We start from the raw sequence: 17,766 nt of genomic DNA on the forward strand, positions 1-17,766 counted from the left end.
ATGTTTTGTTTAAACTAAATGTGGTTCAGTGAAAATAACAAAGCTTTACAGCCCTAAATGCTCTTTAATGTAACTGTTATAAACTTCCATCTTTGATTAATAATTTGTGTTACTTCTTAAAAAAGAGATTAAAATGGAAATGCTTACAAGTGGATGTGTTGATTCAAAAACAAACTGCAATTGTTTACATGTAAAATATAGTTGATAACAGTCTTTTATCTTGAACGACATTTAAAGAAAATGTACCGACATAGTTTGTTTTGTTTGTGATTTTTTTTATTCAGCTCCTCTCGTGCGTCAACCGCACGTCACACTCCGGTAATGGGGCAGAGAAGGCCGTAGTCATTGAATGCGTATACAGATCACTTCTGGCATCTAGACAGTCAGGTTATTGGTATATTAGGATATATAGATGAAACACAAAAAATAAATTCTACAGAGTAATGTGCACGGCCTATTTTTAGTCACAGGGTATTATTGCATTTGGTGTCTTCAGTCAATACGTAGCCTACTCCGTCGGTTCATCCTCATATTCCCGTTCGTCTTTTTAATCAGCTGTGGTGAATCAGATAAGCATTGTCCTTCTAAAAATATCTAATTAGTTGCATCGTTGAGTGGATAAGTACATGGAATTAATCTTTATTCGAGAACATCTCAAGATATTATCGTATAATTGAGATTAACCTGATGTTTGATAAAGATGCGTGCTGTTTTGATCACTAGGCGCTTGGTGGTACCCTGCCTCCTCGCACACGCGCTCAGCTCTGACTACAGCAGCACGCGCTCACAGACCCCTCCGTCTCAGTTTTCTCCTGCAGTTGGGCAGTAGCGTGTCCCTGCATTTCGTCTGCGACATTAACAGGACAGAATCCTTGGCACGCCGCTCATTGTCTCGCTATGTAATTTTATTCCGACTGTCTTGATTTCATCATTCCAGCACATCTTCCCACACCAAACGGCTCATCACATTTCCGTTCGGTTGCCCTCCCGACCGAAGCGCCAGCAGGATTTGCTAAGGAAAAGGAAAAAAAAATACAATTTTCGGTTTAACGCAAACTGGAAATCGAGGAATTATGTCCTCCAGGCACAGGCGGGGGATTGCCCGTTGGGGTTTCTGTTGGTTTCTTTGGGGGTTTTGGAGGATCGGCGCCGCGTGTCCAACATCTTGCACTTGCAGCGTCTCCAGGATCTCGTGCACTGATCGGGTCGCAGGGCTTTCGGCTTTCCCTGTCCTGCAGTCCGATTTCGAAAACATCGAAGAGATGTGAGTAGCCTATGATCTAACTGTGTTTTTTTAAAAGAACGATCCCCAAATACATCCGTACCATGCATAAACAAAATGAAATAAATAAAAAATAAAATATTCTGTGATAAACCTATGGATTGTACAAGTCGTCGTCCGTTTGACAGCATTCTTAACAGATAAAATGGAATTTCAAGACAATTCAAATATATCCGCCAGTCTAATTATACATTATTGCTGTGAACAATACGACATATAGCAATAATTAGCTTGCTTAGCAAAATAATAGTTCGACATCGTAAATATTGAATAAGATGAGCAATGTAATGGAATAAGATGATCTTGGTGTAAAAGCAGAGGAGTAGCTCTGTTGTAAGCACTGTCTGATAGGGAATTACTCAGTGATCAGTCATTGAGTGGTAAGAGACCAAAGGCTCGATTTTTACAGCTCTGTTTAAAAAGCATTTGGCATGAACCCTGACAGAGGCACCCTCCTGAGGAAAGTGGGCAGATATCAGCTTTTAACAATTTCAAGACGTCTGAGAAATTCGTATGTAATTCTGTGCATAGGGGGCTGCATTTCGTTTTCTTCCATCAACAGGCCACGTACAGTATAACGCACACCTTTTTTAGAACTAGTATGCCATTTTGCAGACCATTGTAGGTGTTCTGCACCATAGAATGAATCTGGAACGTGCAGAGAGATGTAAAAATGGTTAAGCAGAACTGATAAACGGTGTGTGTGTGTGTGTGCGTGCGTGCGTGTGTGCGTGCATTCATATTTGTGTTTGGGAGCTGTGTGTGTGTGTGCATGTGTATGCGTGTTCATGTTTGTGTGTGGGAGTAGTGTGTGTCAGCTGTGTGTGTGTGTGTGTGTGTGTGGGTGAGAGGTTATGGCTTACCTGGAAGATGCAGGGTACAATAGAAATATTTGATGATTTGAAAAAAAAACCCATATTCCCTGTTCCAGTAACATAAATCAAATGCAGATTAGACTGAAATTAGAGGACTAACAAGAGTAAAATTATTCTATACAGGCTTCACTAAGGACAAAGGGGTGTTAGAGAAGTAACCGCTGCTACATTTATGTTGTAAATAAACTGTAGTGTTAATTAATATTAGGTATGTTACATGTAATGGAAGATTTTTTTTCTTGAATTTACAACGTGTCCCCCCTATATTTCTGTCTTCAATTGGACCCTGACGTGAACACCGAACAATATCTAATTGGCACTTATGCAAGTATGTCATTCAGTTTCCAAGACAACCGATTCTGGGCACCAGCTCAGGCATAGGGTAAGCTTCAATGAATGCTGTTTATTTTCCACGGGAAAGGTTGAATTATTTTGCGCAAATCCCTTCCTTTTCTCTAAAAACCAACCGCTCTCGCACTGTTACGTACACACTGGCCATCCTGTTCCCCAAACTGACATCCTGTTCCCCAAACTGAACTACAGTCAAAAGAGCATCTGACATGAAAGATTCTGCTGCCAGTTAAATTGTCTTTGATTTAGCAAGGTTAGCTTCTCGCTGAGTGGCTTTAGCCCTCTGTTGTGTATGTTTAGGGGCAGGTTGAGACTATGTGCATGAGGAATGGTATATAGTGGTTGCTGGTTTGACTGGTACCTCAAAGCTAAGTCTTCAGTGAAAAAATGACCCTAACCTAACAGACAGATCTGTTTGTTGGGTGGTGATGTGAACACGTCTGTGGGGGTGTTCTTGTGCTCTTATAAAGCTGTTGTTTAGCATGATGAAGCCTCAGGTTAAGGAGAAAAGTGTACAGACCATTACTGGACAGAAGAAGATGTTTTAAGTGGGCTGGACGTGGGGGGGGGGGGGGGGCAGGGATTTATTTGGAATTTCACTGTGAGAACGACTCAGAGTCAGAGTGGGAGTGGGGGAGGAGCAGGTGTGGGGCAGTGAGTGGAAGTTTGGGGGGGAGGGGGGTGCGAATGGTTGGCTGGTGCCCCAAAAAGTTGAGGAGAATGGGGGTGCGGCATATGTTTCACTGCCATGTTTTGTGTGGGGGACAGGTATCGATTAAAAAAAGCAGGATTTTTAACATAAATGTCTTTCAACAGGGTTTTAAACCAATTTCAGACATTTAATACAACAAAATGTATGACATTGCACATCAGGGTTTAAGGTCGATGGCCATTCCAGTGATTTCTGACGCTCTGTTGCCAACACACAACTGTCAAACTCTGAAGTTAAATCAACAAGGATGTACAAAAGTCAAAGTGACGACTGACCCTGAGGTCAAGTCAGAGCATTTTGAGTCTACATTTGCGGCTCCCTGTGTTGTAAATGGACTGCATTTATATAGCGCTTTTATCCAAAGCGCTTTAAAATTGATGCCTCTCATTCACCCATTCATTCATTCATTCACACACACACACACACACACACACACACACACACACACACCAACGGTGAAAGGCTGCCATGCAAGGTACCAGTCAGCTGGTTGGGAGCAATTAGGGGTTGGGTGTCTTGCTCAGGGACACTTCCGCTTCCGCCAAATAAAATCCACACCTTCTCAGTGGCGTATTCTGTCAAGGCTGGAGGCCTTCTGCCTGGAGAACAAGCCACGGAATCCTAGCAAGGCTGGAGGCCTTCTGCCTGGAGAACAAGCCACGGAATCCTAGCAAGGCTGGAGGCCTTCTGCCTGGAGAACAAGCCACGGAATCCTAGCAAGGCTGGAGGCCTTCTGCCTGGAGAACAAGCCACGGAATCCTAGCGAGCCGAACACGATAAGACGCACAGGTTGCAAACAACGCTAGCTTCCTGAGCGAGTTTTTCCAAATGAAACAGAATATTCTGTTCAGCAATAGACTGTCCATTCCATACGCTGTCTCCCTTTCATTCTTTCTAAAAGCGCAAAGAGCGCATTCCACGTTTTCTGTCAAAGACTAAGAGATTGCGTTCGGTTGCTTCCGGTTGCTTCGCTGAATTCCAAAACGAAAGGGGTGTGTTGCTCTGAGCCGGTCACGGAGGCAAATGATCTGAAGGTGAACCCAGCAGCGAAGCCAAACTGGTGAATGTGTTCGGAGTTCACCCGGCCATGTTTCACTGTGCTCCTAATGGTCCCTACTGGAGCCCGTTACTGTAGAGGAAAAAGCACCGGTCTGCAATTACGTTGTTAGATTTGGAAAATCATTTGGTTTTTTTTGTCTAGCGAGCTAAAGGCTACTTTGCACAGGACTCATAAGCAGTTATATTCAGCTGTATGTGAGCTGTTATCATATGCAGTTACATTCTGAATTTGGGAAGAGGATGCATCCCATTTAAGGAAAGACCTATTGTGTCCAAATTGTTCCATCATTTCCAAATATTCATTCAGAGAGCTGTGAGAATATTGAGTTTACGTCGCCAGCTGTACACTTTTTAAACGATAACTGTCAATGGCCTTTTCTGAATGAGCATGACACGTAATATAAGCAGACCTGTTTTTGAAATTAAAACGTCTTTTTTCATTTTTGACAGATATATTGCGAATCAAGACAGATTCTATACCATCACCGACAACGAACTGAAGTTCTACTCGAATCTCAGGAACCTGTAAGTACTGCACAAGTTGATTAAGATTTTGCACAAATGTGATAACAGAGGGCATTCGCAGGTGAGGTTGCCGGGTGTTTAACATGGCAATGATAATGTCATAGTGTGAAATGTGTTTCATCTAAATATGGCTTTCTGTCCACTCACAGAACTGTCACAGACACTCAGCTGGCATCTATAGCTCCGAATGCCTTTGTCAATAATCCCAAACTCCACTATCTGTAAGTTATTATTATTATTATTATTATTATTATTATTATTAGTGTCGTTCATAGTAGCACTAGCAGTTGTCATAGTAGTTGCAGTAGCGTAATCCAGTTGGTTTCGTTTCTTGTGTCAACATAATCTATGCGGCATGAACATAATAATTTCAGAATGAATATGAAAAAATGTACAAGTATTACAATACTATGAAATATGGCCATGCAAGATATCATTTTATCCGTACAAGCTTAAGCCAAAGAGGCCCAGGTCTGTAGTTTTGCTGTTAGATTTGGGAGTTTTTAAAGAACAGGGTTAGTGGAACTCAGTTATTTTTACCTGCAGAACATCTAAAATTGAAAATTGTGTGATTAAAACTGATTTTGCCTTCGTCTTAAGAACTGTAGCATGTCATTAAAATGATTTTTTTATCTGCAGAAATCTAAAAGACAACCAATTGCCAGCCCTGTCTTGGAGAACCTTTCACAATTTAAATTTATCACATTTGTAAGTTCTGATTCCTTTTCTAGCATGTATGTTAGCATGCATTCATCCGCATATGTGCGTCTCGATACGTGTGTGAATATGTATGCAGATATGCTGTGTATTGTACTGTATTCTTCTGTACCTATGTTCGGGCTTGGGGATGTGCACATGTGTTTGTGTGTACGTACAATGTACAATTTGCTCTTATTCCAGAGCGACTTCCAAAGTAGCACAGGTCATGTACACGCACAGTGTTTGTGTTTGTATGTGCATGTACGTGCATGTGTGGATGCATGTGTACGCCGAGTCTACAAAACATTATGGACACCTGCGCTTTCCATGAGATACACCGACCTTGTGGATCTAGGTGAAAGAGATGAATTTGACTGGTTAATTCCTCTTCCGTGAGAGTAGATGAAGGGGAGGAGATGGCTGTTTTAACAGCTGGCTTACTGTTGGCTGGATCCTTTGGGTGGTGGACCGTTCTCGGTGCGCACTGTGGAACTGTTGAAAGTAAAAGGCCCACCTGCACTGTATCTGTGCACGCTCAAACTGGTGCCTCTGACACCTATGACTGTACCCCATTCAGAGGCACTTCAGTCTTACGGCTTGTCCTCACGCCCTCTGATTGGCACACACGCACAGTCTGTGTCTGCAGCCTCCAGGCTTAGAAATCCTTCTTCAGCCTGTGTGCTTCCCGTCGTCATTTGGGCTGCGTGGTGGCACAGCTACTAGCATTGTTGGAGGTTCCGGGTTCGAGTCCCCGGCTGAGTCTCTGAAAGGATCTGGTTCTCTGCGTGGAGTTTGTGTGTCCCCCCCCCCCACCCCCGTGTTCCCGTGGGTTTTCCTCCGCGTACTCCGGTTTCCTCCCGCAGTCCAAAGGAGAGTGAGACTACTAAACCGAAGTGGATTTGCGAAATCAAGGAGGGACCATAGCTTTGAGCTGGATTCACCTGGCAGCGCTCTCAGTGTATATGCATGCGAGTGTGTGTGTGTGTATGTATGTGTGCATGTACGTGCATGTTTGTATGTGTTCGAGTGCTCACGCTCTGCGTCCGTGTTCAGGATCCTGACGGGGAACCTTTTGCGGTGTTCATGTGAGAACATGTGGATCAGGCAGTGGCAGGGGCCAGAGTCTGACAACCAGGACCTGCGCTGCGTGGAGGAGGAGGGCGGGACCAAGCTCCTCTCCCAATCGACCCCTCCTGACTGCGGTAAGGTCCAGCCCCTTTTTATCCGCAACCGGCGCTCGGTGGCCAAAGTTTTTACTGGAAGCGGAACACTTCTGAAAGCACGCTTCCGCTGAGAATGAGCTCTTCCCATTGGCTTAGAGTGCAGACTTGACTCTCTCGCTCGCTCCAGCTGAAGGATTTGAGAATCTGATTCCTCCACAAGCCCTGGCAAGTCGTTCCATGCACTAATGCTCCTTCCCTCCTCCTCATTCTCAGTTTGAAGGGAATCCCCTAAGTGGCACAGATACACCACGGCTGCCTCCAGTAGGGTGGTTCCCTTCTAATTTCAGCTAATGGAGATAGGATCCACAGTCTCACAAGTCCCCAGTTGCATTCCTTTGATGGAGCCAAAAAAAAAAAAAAAAATGTAGGTGGTCATGTGAGTAGATGACACCTATATAAATAGAAAATGGGTGACAGAGCGGCAAGGCCATCTTCATTTATTCGAATGCGCGTAGCGTTTGGCAGGTTTAGTCCTCTGTTGAGATTACCCACAATGCACGATTGCCACTTCCTTTCATGGCAGAACAGTAAAGATCATGCAAATATCAAATAAATGCATTATAAAAAACGCTAATTAATGTAATTACTGTCAGTGTTTGTCAACTAGAAATATATGAATGCTATACATATGATTTTTTTTGGGGGAATGTCATATGTTTATTTCTTGTTTTGTAACTTAAAAAGCTTATTTTGAACATTGCATATTGATTAGAACATGTAAGCACAGGTGAAGCAATTTTGATAGCTAACATTTGGATAGGTAGCTAATTAAAATGTAATGCCTTTAGAGAAGTTCTCTTGAAAGCTTTAAAGTACATCAAATCCTGATGGGCATTAGCTCATGCTGTAATATTAGCAAACTAGTTAATCTTTTCATGCTTTGATTTTCATTGCTGACATTATATAACTTTCTGACCTATCCGGCTGGCTAGCTAACAAGCATTGTCTCAAAATGACGTTTCCTTCAAATTGTTTTCGGTGTGATTAGTTAATTCATTGAATTAATAATTATGAGACCAAAGGAGGCTGTGATTTCACATATTTTACAGTATTTGTGAAAAATGCTAGAACTCATAGTTTGACAGCTCTGCATTTCTTTGTCCAATGAAGAGACAGAGAAACGGGTCGAGTGAGCACACGCCTAATTCAGCCATCTTGTGCTTTGTGCTGTACAGTAGATCCTGCCCGAGTCAGGGGGCTGCCACACAGTGTACTGTCAGCAGAGGCAGAGAGGGAAACTGGTTCTCAGCTGCCTTCATTCGGGCTCTGTTTTTTTAATTTTTTTTTTTACTCACAGTTCCTCCAACAGTGACGATCAGCCCCTCTAACATCACACAGATGGCAGGAAGTGATGTCACAGTGACATGCAGGGCCAGCGGGGCTCCCGTCCCCAAGCTCATGTGGAACACCAGCATTTTGGTCACTGCCTCTGAGGTGAGCTCTGCCTAACCGAATCCTATCAAAGCCTTTCACTCAAACCCAAACCCTAGCCAAGGGTGTGAGTCCATCGCAAATCCTAATCAATATCCCTTATCTCTTATATTACCTCACTCCATTTTGCGCTGAGGAGACGCCCGTAACCGACCAAAAGTAAATCCGAAATTTGATATATTATCTATTTATACAGCTGCCCTGCTGGAGAATCCCATTATGGCAGCATTATGGTTCCACTTATCCAAGGCTCTACATCCCTTAAGAACGCTCGTGCAAAAAAAAAACAACAGCTGTCAGATCTGTTAAAGCAAGTCCTTCGGCTTTGGCGCGATCAGTATTTCCATCCGATGGATATTGTCGCTACTGCATACCGCTGCTGAGCTTTCTCACATTACCGCACTGACGTGGCAGTGTCCCGAGCGATTTCCTTTCACCGCGCGTATTTCCTCTTTAGGGTCCTTTTTGATGTTTGAGCTCCTCTTCGCCACCTTTCAGAAACCTGCTTTTATTTGAGTTCACATTTTTGCTGCGTTATTTTTACATACCATCACATTGTTGAATAATTGTAAGCTTTATATTTGGTAGCAAAATCAAAAAATCTGACTGTTTACAGGCAGAAGAAATGGACCTTAACTATAAACCTTGGGTCTGTTTCTTTTTTTTTCTTTTACTTGTAACAATGCTAATTTGCATTTAGCACACATAAATAAATAAAATAAATAAATAAATAAATAAAATGTATTTTTTTACAATAAATATTCTCTTTTGAAACACACTGTTAGTTGTCTGGAAAACACAGAACATGTTTGGATGCAGGGTTTGAGTTATGTGGGAGCCAGTGGGAGCTGAGCTCCCATAAGGAGGGGTCTGAGCTCCCATGAAAGCAGTAAAATCATACATCTTTGGGGGTCGCTAATACATTACCAACAACCGTTATTTTAATCACAAATAATGCATTTTTCAACGTAGTGAGTGTTATTTACGTTAACGAGACAAATAGGCTAAAAGAAACATGTTTTCCAAAAGAACTAAACGCACCATATTCTCTCATGAATGACAGTATGGCTGCACCTCACCACCAAGTCACCATGGTGCGCAGTAGAATATTGTTCCTGTTGAGAGCGCGCAAGCCGCAAACGTTCGAACCCATTTGGAAGGACAAGCCGCTACATGTATCAGCCAACATTATCATTATAATATATATATATAATAGAAAGTAGTAGTATAGACTAACTACCATGCCACTGGTAGCTCCCAGCATGCCCCGTGCACGGGACACTTTATCGGGTTCGTGCGGGACTGTGGCCCTGCAAATGTTATAAATAGCGTGATTATTGTCTTGCACAAACGTGTCTGTGTTGTATGATTTGTGTCTTGTTGTCTTTGGTTGTTTGTGTGGTGTGCCACCGTGGGCGAGACGAAAGAGGAGTTTGAGGGGCTTCTCCCCCGTTCGCCATTGTGAATCAAAGTGAGCGAATGTCTGATTTCCGTATTGAATGTTTCTCATTAAAGCTCGATTGAGTTTGAACTACCTTACGTGTCAGCTTTCATCATGGATCCTCGCCACGTTACACCTAACGAGACCCCCACAAAGATCAGATTATAACTCGAACCTTGTTTGGATGGAACAAATTATTACACACTAAAATGAATGTATGCAGTCGTGTACTGAGTGAACTCTTTTATACATAGAAGCATTGCTTCTGTTGTTACAAAGCTCACCTAAGTTTGTTCAGAATAGTCAAGAAATTCCTCATCGCCATCATAAATCCACCTGCGTTTGGTTGCAGTGGTGGTCAGCTTTTGCGTTTGACATTGTTCTGATGATATTCGGCTGTTGGACCATGACGTGGTTCTGCTGGCGGCCAGACACTTCCCAGTAACTTCTTTGCATTTTGGAAGCGAGGGCACCAAACTGCAATATTAAAATTCTTATAGTGTCTTATTGGGCGATTCACATTTTACATGTTAAAAAAAATAGCATGCCATTTGAAACTATGCCATGTGTGCATCGCTTTTGTATTTGACCACAGTCCATGTCGTTTAAAGACTGGCAATGAATACGTCAATATTGTTTGGATTTTCAAAAATGCGTTCTCTCCTGATGGTTGTTGTGTGGTATAGCACAGGAAGTCAAATAATGGGTCGGTAATCAGATATGACAACATAATCAGTCTTGATAATTAGTTTGTGTTTATATTGTCAGTTAGTACTGTAACAACATCAACAACAACAACAACAACAACAATAATAATAATAATAATAATAACAATAACAATAATAACAATAATAATAATTTGTGTGGGTGTGACTATGAAGGCATTCCGATGCATTTGTGTACATTAATGTAAATCAGCAACTATTAAAACCACACCCTGGATATGGAGAACCTTTTCAAAAAGGCAGTCTTTGGAGCCACAGAGCCAGCGATCCCATAGTGCAATTGCTCCACTGTGTTTGTAAACAAACATCATGTAAGAGAAAAAGAGTTAAATCATGTAAAGAAACTGAAGAACAAAACATAAATATGAGTAACTGACCTCATAACTGAAAGGTTGCAGGTTTGATTCCTAGGTAGAACACTGCTGTACCCTTGAGCAAGGTACTTAACCCGCATTGCTTCAGTATACTGATCTAGCTGTATAAATGGGTACACTACATTTCCAAAAGTATGTGGATACCTGAACATCACAGTGATGTGTACTTGTTGAACATCTCATTCCAAACCCATGGGCATTAATATGGAGTTGGACTCCCTTTTCTGCTGTGACAGCCTTCGGGGAAGGCTTTCCACTGAATTTTGGAACATGGCTGCGGGGATTCACTTCCATTCAGCCCCAAGAGGATTAGTGAGGTTGGGCACTGATGTTGGGCCTACAGCCTGGCTCACAGTCAGCATTCCAATTCATCTCAAAGGTGTTTGATTGGGTAGAGGTCAGGGCTCTGTGCAGGCATTACATTACATGACATTACATTTATTTGGCAGACGCTTTTATCCAAAGCGACATACAAAAAGTACGTTGGCAGGCCAGCCAAGTTCTTCCTCATCAGACTCCCATCTCTTTATGGACCTTTCTTTGTGCTCGGGGACAGTGTCATGCAGGAAAGGACCTTCCCCAAACTGTTGCCACAATATTGGAAGTGCACAATTCTCTAGAATGTCATTGTATGCTGTAGCAATAGGATTTCCGTTCACAGGAAGTAAGGGGCCCAGCCCAAACCATGAAAAACAGCCCAAGACAATTATTCCTCATCCACCAAACTTCACAGTTGGCACTTTTCATTCGAGCAGGTAACGTTCTCCTGGCATTCGCCAAACCCAGATTTGTCCGTCAGACTGCCAGATAGTGAAGCATGATTCATCACTCCAGAGAACCCGTTTCCACTGCTCCAGAGTCCAATGGCGGTGTGCTTTACAGATTTGTCCGACAGACTGCCAGACAGTGAAGCGTGATTCATCACTCCAGAGAACGCATTTCCGCTGCTCCAGAGTCCAATGGTGGTGTGCTTTACACCACTCCAGCCAAGGCTTGACATTGTACATGGTGATCTTTGGCTTGTGTACAGCTGCTCGGCCATGGAAACCCATTTCAAAGCTCTTGATGAACAGTTCTTGTGCTGACGTTGTTTCCAGTGGTAGTTTGGAACTCTGTAGTGAGTGTTGCAACCGAGGACAGATGATTTTTACATGCTACATGCTTCAGCACTCGGTGGTCCCTGTTCTGTGAGCTAGTGTAGCCTACCGCTTTGCGACTGAGCTGTTGTTGCTCCTATTCTCCTAGTTTTCACTTCACAATAACAGCACTTGTAGGCTGGGGCAACTCTAGCAGGGCAGAAATATGACAAAATAACTAGTTGGAAAGGTGGCATGGTATGACAGTGCCACGTTGAAAGTCACTTCAGTACAACCCATGCATGGCTGTATGCTTGATTTTATGCACCTGTTAGCAGTGGGTGTGGCCAAAATAGCCTAAACCACAAATAAGAAGGGGTGTCCACATACTTTTGGAAATGTAGTGTAAAAAAATGCTAAATCCCCTCTGGATAAGAGCAGCTGTTAAATGCCTGTAATGTAAATATGCCTGTTGAGATATTTAACTATTTTCCTCTTGGTTGGTGGGAAAATCTAATAAAACCCAATATGAGGGATGCGCACGTAACTACCTCCATCTTAGAGAGCAGTCGGAGACCTTCCATTTCCGCTGTCCACGGGGCAGGCGTTGGGGGGCGCGGAAAGCTAAAACACTGTAACAGGAGTAGCATGGCGCTAAGCAGATGGGGTTTTTTTGCACCACGGAGTGTTTTCTTCCCGGCTGCGCTGTCAGCATGTGAGCTGGTGCAGAGGTCATGTGTGTTACCGAGTCTGCCCCGGCGTGGTCCCGCGTCCAATAGCACCCGCCCGGGTTTGTTCCTTAAACAGCCGCTCGGCAGTAACCCGCCATCGCACTGTGTCCTCTGCTTCAGCGCAAACCCGCCATCGTACTACTGTCCAGACCTGGGCCAAATACGTATTTGTTCTGGATTCAGATACTTTTCTACGCTTTACTGGTCTGGTGTATTTGGAACCAATGAAATACGCTCAAAAAAGTGCAAACCCCGCCTTCTGGTCATATTGGCAGGCCCAATTACACCAGGCAAGATCAACAGAACACAGAAAGGTTTTTGAATCGAAAACAAATACGTATTTGACCCAGGTCTGGTACTGGATCTCTCCTGATGTCATACGGGAGCAGTGACATCACGCAAGATTAATGGCATACAGGAAAGAGGTCCTATTGGTCCTATATGTCCCAGGGATTAATTCATCATTCAAAGATATATTGGCCTTTCTTTTGTTTGTTGCAAATATGGGAATTCCCTGCAATTTAGTGATAGAATAGGTTCAGATAAGTACTGTTGAGTTTTTTTAAGACCACAATAATCTAAGAAAAAAAGTAAATAAAATTCTCTTTAAAAACCATGGACATTATTTGCAGATATGAAAGAAGGCTAAAGAGTGTAATAATAATATTTTATGTATTGATATCCTTCATCAGGAAGACATATCCGACTTGCAGTCCAGGCTCATCCTGTCCAACCTGTCTTACCTTGACAATGGGCACGAGCTCACCTGCAGTGCGGAGAACATAGCGGGTCTGAACGAGGCTTCTGTGGTCCTCAACATCCAGTGTGAGTGCACATATCCACACAACCATGCACATAGTGCATTCACATAATCCTGCACATATTACGTCCACACAACCATGCACATAGTGCATACACTTAATCCTGCACATATTATATCCACACAACCTTGCACATAATACATACATGTAATCCTGCACATATTATATCCACACAACCTTGCACATAATACATACATGTAATCCTGCACATATTATATCCACACAAGCATGCACATAGTACATACACGTAACCCTGCACATATTATATCCACACAACTATGCACATAGTACATGCACATAATCCTGCACATATTATATCCACACAACCATGCACATAGTACATACACATAATCCTGCACATATTATATCCACACAACCGTGCACATAGTACATACACATAATCCTGCACATATTATATCCACACAACCTTGCACATAATACATACATGTAATCTTGCACATATTATATCCACACAACCATGCACATAGTATGTACCCCTACACATATTATATTTGTACAAATATGCACATATTGCACACGTGTAACCCTACACATATTACACACGTAACCTGACACACATTACATACATGTAAACCTACACATATTACACACATGTAACCCTACAAATATTACATACATATACCCCAGCACGTATTACATCCGTGTAACCCCACACATATTACACACATGTAACCTGACACACATTACATACATGTAACCCCACACATATCACACGCATGTAAACCTGCACATATTACATACATATATGCCAACACACATTACATCCGTGTAACCCCACACATATAACACACATGTAACCTGACACACATTACAAACATGAAATCCTACACATATTACACACATAACCTGACACACATTACAAACATGAAATCCTACACATAATACACACATGTAACCCTACACATATTACATACATGTACGCCAGCACACAGTACATCCGTGTAACCCCACGCATATTACATACATGAAGAGAAATGAACACAGGTAACAGAGCTTGTTGCCCTTGTTCCCCAGTCGCTGCCATTATCCTGCAGCTGATGGACCCCACCTCGGACCATCACTGGTGCATCCCGTTCAGTGTGGCGGGGAACCCCAAACCGCAGCTGCAGTGGCTGCACGACGGAGAGCCCGTCCCCGACCACGACTACATCTGGACCCAGATACACGACTCCACCAACCACGAGTACCACGGGTGCCTCCACATGCAGACCCCCACGCACCTCAACAACGGCCAGTACACCCTGCTGGCCCGGAACGCCTACGGGGAGGACCAGAAGACTGTGTCAGCCGTCTTCATGGACCCCATCGGTCAGTAGGCCGTCAGAGCGTCGGTGTGCATGCTCTCGGTTCTCCGTGCGTCTTGTAAAAGGGGGTGCGCTATCACGCTAAATAACGTCTCTGTTTTTCTCTCTCTATTTCAGTGGACGAATTTGGTGAGTGTCTGAAACCCTTCGTTGCTCCGTGATTCGTCTGTTTCTCCAGCATACCGTAAAGTAATTCCGTTCTGCAGTTTCAACGGTAATCGAAATGCGCACCTGTGCTTTTTCAGAAATTAGCGCTTGTATCAGAACCATATGCGTGATAGCCAGCTCGCTAGCTAACATTTCATTGAGAATGTGTTTCCTGGTTTCATCATGTATCAGGTGTAACTAGCTCCCTTCTTTACAAACTATTAGCTGAATTTAACAATTTGAAAAAAATAAAATGTTAATTGTGGAATGCGTAAAAGTTGAAGCACCCTTCCAGTTGATCCATTAATATATATATTTTTTTCTTCCAAAAAAGGTTCTTGCAGCTTCACGTTAGCACGGTCAAGACAATTGCAGGGCTTAATATATACTCTGACCCTTCTATCCTCTAAGGGTGTTGTGCTCACTCTCAACAACCATTGTCCCCTCTAAGCAGGTGACTGAGGACTTGAAAATAAAGATGATTTACTCTTACAAAGCAGGGATCGGCTATAAGAAGATATCTAAATGCTTCCAGCTTGGAAATTCCACGGATAGAGACACCATTAAGAAATGAGTTAAACGTTAAAGTTTAAAGGAACTGTTAGAGTCAAGGCAAGATCTTTAAGACCGAGAAATATCTCTGATATTACTGCTCTTGGCTGGTCAGATATGCGAAGCATGACCCACATATCAGTGCAAAGGCCCTGAAGAAAATGTTGCTTACTCAGAAAGGATCTAGATGAATCAGTTGCCAGAAGGAAACCTTTCCTGCAGTCTCATCACAAAAGTAAATGTCTGAAGTATGCAACACAACACTTAGATAAGCCAGAGCCTTTACTGTGAGCTAGTGAATACAAAACGTGAACTCTTTGTTCACAGTCGCCAAAGATACATTTGGAAAAAAAAACATCAGAAGCTTTTTTTTTTTTGAAGAAAAGAACACCTTGCCAATCGTTAAGCACGGGGCTGGACCTGTTTTGCTTTGGGGTTATGTGGCACAGGAAACATGTCCCAGAGTCAGTGAAGAGATTGAAGCTGAAAAGAGTTTGGATAGTACAACAAGACATGAACATCATCAGTCAACTATGAGCTATATAAATGAACAAAAGTTTAATTGTTAAATAAGCAAAATTTTAATTGGAATGGCCTTTTGCGATCCCCAGACTTGAATATTATTGAGAATCTGTCTGTAGATCTGAAATATGCAGCGCATGCTCAAAGACCTAAGATTGTTTCTAAACTGGAAGTGTTCTGCAAGAAAGAGTGGGGAAAAAAGCAAGAATTGCTGGCTAGCTAGAAGACATGACTGGAAGCTGTGATTTCTGCCAAAGGAGAAGTGGCTAAGTACTGACTGACAGGGAGTCTCAACTTTTGCACATGCCACATTTACTGCCTTATTTTTTTCAATATGTTAGATTTGGCAAATAAATAATTAAAAAGAATAATAATTGTGCTTTAAAATTTACAGATATATGTCATGCTTTTAAGTTATATACAGTATGATCCAAAGAATAGCACCTCATCTTTGAAACACAGTTGAGGTATGGTGTTATGGCTTGGGCATGTATGGCTGCCACTGGAACTGGCTCACTTCTCTTTATTGATGATGTGACTGCTGACAGCAACAGCAGGATGAATTCTGAAGTGTACAGAAGCATCTTATCTGCTGAGATCCAATCAATTGCCTCAAAATTCTTCGGATGACACCTCACCTTGCAGCAGGAAAATGACCTCAAACACGCTGCTAAAGCAACCAAGGAGTTTTACCGGGCCAGAAAATGGGATGTTCTTGACTGGCCGGTCAGTCAGTCAGCCAGTCACCCAACCTGAATCAGATTGAACATGCGTTTCATTTGCTGAAGACCAGACTGAAGGCAAAAATCCCCCGAAAACAAACAGCAAATGAGGATGGCTCTAGTACAAGCCTGACAATGCATTACGGGGAAAGTTACCCTGCGTCTGTTGATGTCTGTGGGTCACAGACTTCAGGCAGTCATCCAATGCAAAGGTTTTGCTAACAAGTCCTAAATATGATGACTTCATTTAAGACTAGATTGTTTAAGACTGTCTTACTTTTGGTCTGCTAAAATGGGGGACTGTGTAATAAAGGGCTGTAGTTCCTACACGGATCATCCGAGATGGATGTAAATGATAACCTCATTCCTATTCATTGTTTCATTTTAAATCTAATGGACTGGAGTACATAGCCAAAATAACAAAAATTGTGTCACTGTCTAGGTTCGTATGGACTGCACTGTATATATACCATATATATCTATGTCTCAATCAATTTATTCAGATTTTTCTACCCCATGATGGCCTGCTTTGCTGGCATTGACACTTTTTCGGCCCTTATGTTGAGAGACAACAGCAATAGACTCCAAGTGCAAATTGGGCACGTTGAACCTCTCATTAGCTTTCTTGTTCATCATGAACTAATGCTGCAGCAACGCACAGCTGTCCAAGAACCAGCTGAGCAGCCGGTTGTCCAGTTACTTTTGGTCCCCCAAAATGGGGGGACTGTGTATGAAAAAGGGCTGCAATTCCTACGTGGTTCACCCAGTATGGATGTAAATAAATACCTGGAAAATAAAGCTGTCTGTACTTTAACATGAAATCCAGTGTGCATTATATATCGTGCATTTTCCTATTAATAATAAATGCCATCTTTCCTTACATGATCAATGTATACTCCATCTCTGTTGCTGCTTAACAAACCCGACAGAGAAAACTGTGTGACACCCGATAGATTAATGCGAGCTTTTAAAGTGACTCAGTACTCAGCTGGTAATAATTAGTAATGTGATTGCCAGACACACAGAGAGAAACTTATGATTTTTCTCTGGTTGAAGTTTATTTCTTTGTTTTCTCTTTTTCTTCTTTAGGGACAGTAACACCACCACCACCGTCAGAACATGAAGACAGTGTAGCTGTGAGTGCCAAATAAAAAATATAACTCATTCATGCAG

At 42.6% G+C, this 17,766-nt stretch overlaps 1 protein-coding gene across 1 annotated transcript in view; it reads left to right on the forward strand.

Moving 5' to 3' along the window:
- Window positions 1–322: 322 nt before the first annotated feature.
- The window catches only part of LOC118212214 (BDNF/NT-3 growth factors receptor-like), a 28,672-nt gene continuing 11,228 nt past the window's right edge, over window positions 323–17,766 (forward strand). The window contains exons 1-10 of the mRNA XM_035389899.1: window positions 323–1,264; window positions 4,730–4,804; window positions 4,954–5,025; window positions 5,444–5,512; window positions 6,557–6,705; window positions 8,024–8,160; window positions 13,197–13,329; window positions 14,361–14,654; window positions 14,768–14,779; window positions 17,683–17,729. Of these exons, the coding sequence (XP_035245790.1) occupies window positions 1,074–1,264; window positions 4,730–4,804; window positions 4,954–5,025; window positions 5,444–5,512; window positions 6,557–6,705; window positions 8,024–8,160; window positions 13,197–13,329; window positions 14,361–14,654; window positions 14,768–14,779; window positions 17,683–17,729 (1,179 nt within the window). The 5' untranslated portion in view covers window positions 323–1,073. The remainder of the gene's footprint in view (window positions 1,265–4,729; window positions 4,805–4,953; window positions 5,026–5,443; window positions 5,513–6,556; window positions 6,706–8,023; window positions 8,161–13,196; window positions 13,330–14,360; window positions 14,655–14,767; window positions 14,780–17,682; window positions 17,730–17,766) is intronic.

This window comes from Anguilla anguilla, chromosome 14 (assembly GCF_013347855.1).
Source record: "Anguilla anguilla isolate fAngAng1 chromosome 14, fAngAng1.pri, whole genome shotgun sequence".
In the NCBI taxonomy this organism is placed as follows: domain Eukaryota; kingdom Metazoa; phylum Chordata; class Actinopteri; order Anguilliformes; family Anguillidae; genus Anguilla; species Anguilla anguilla.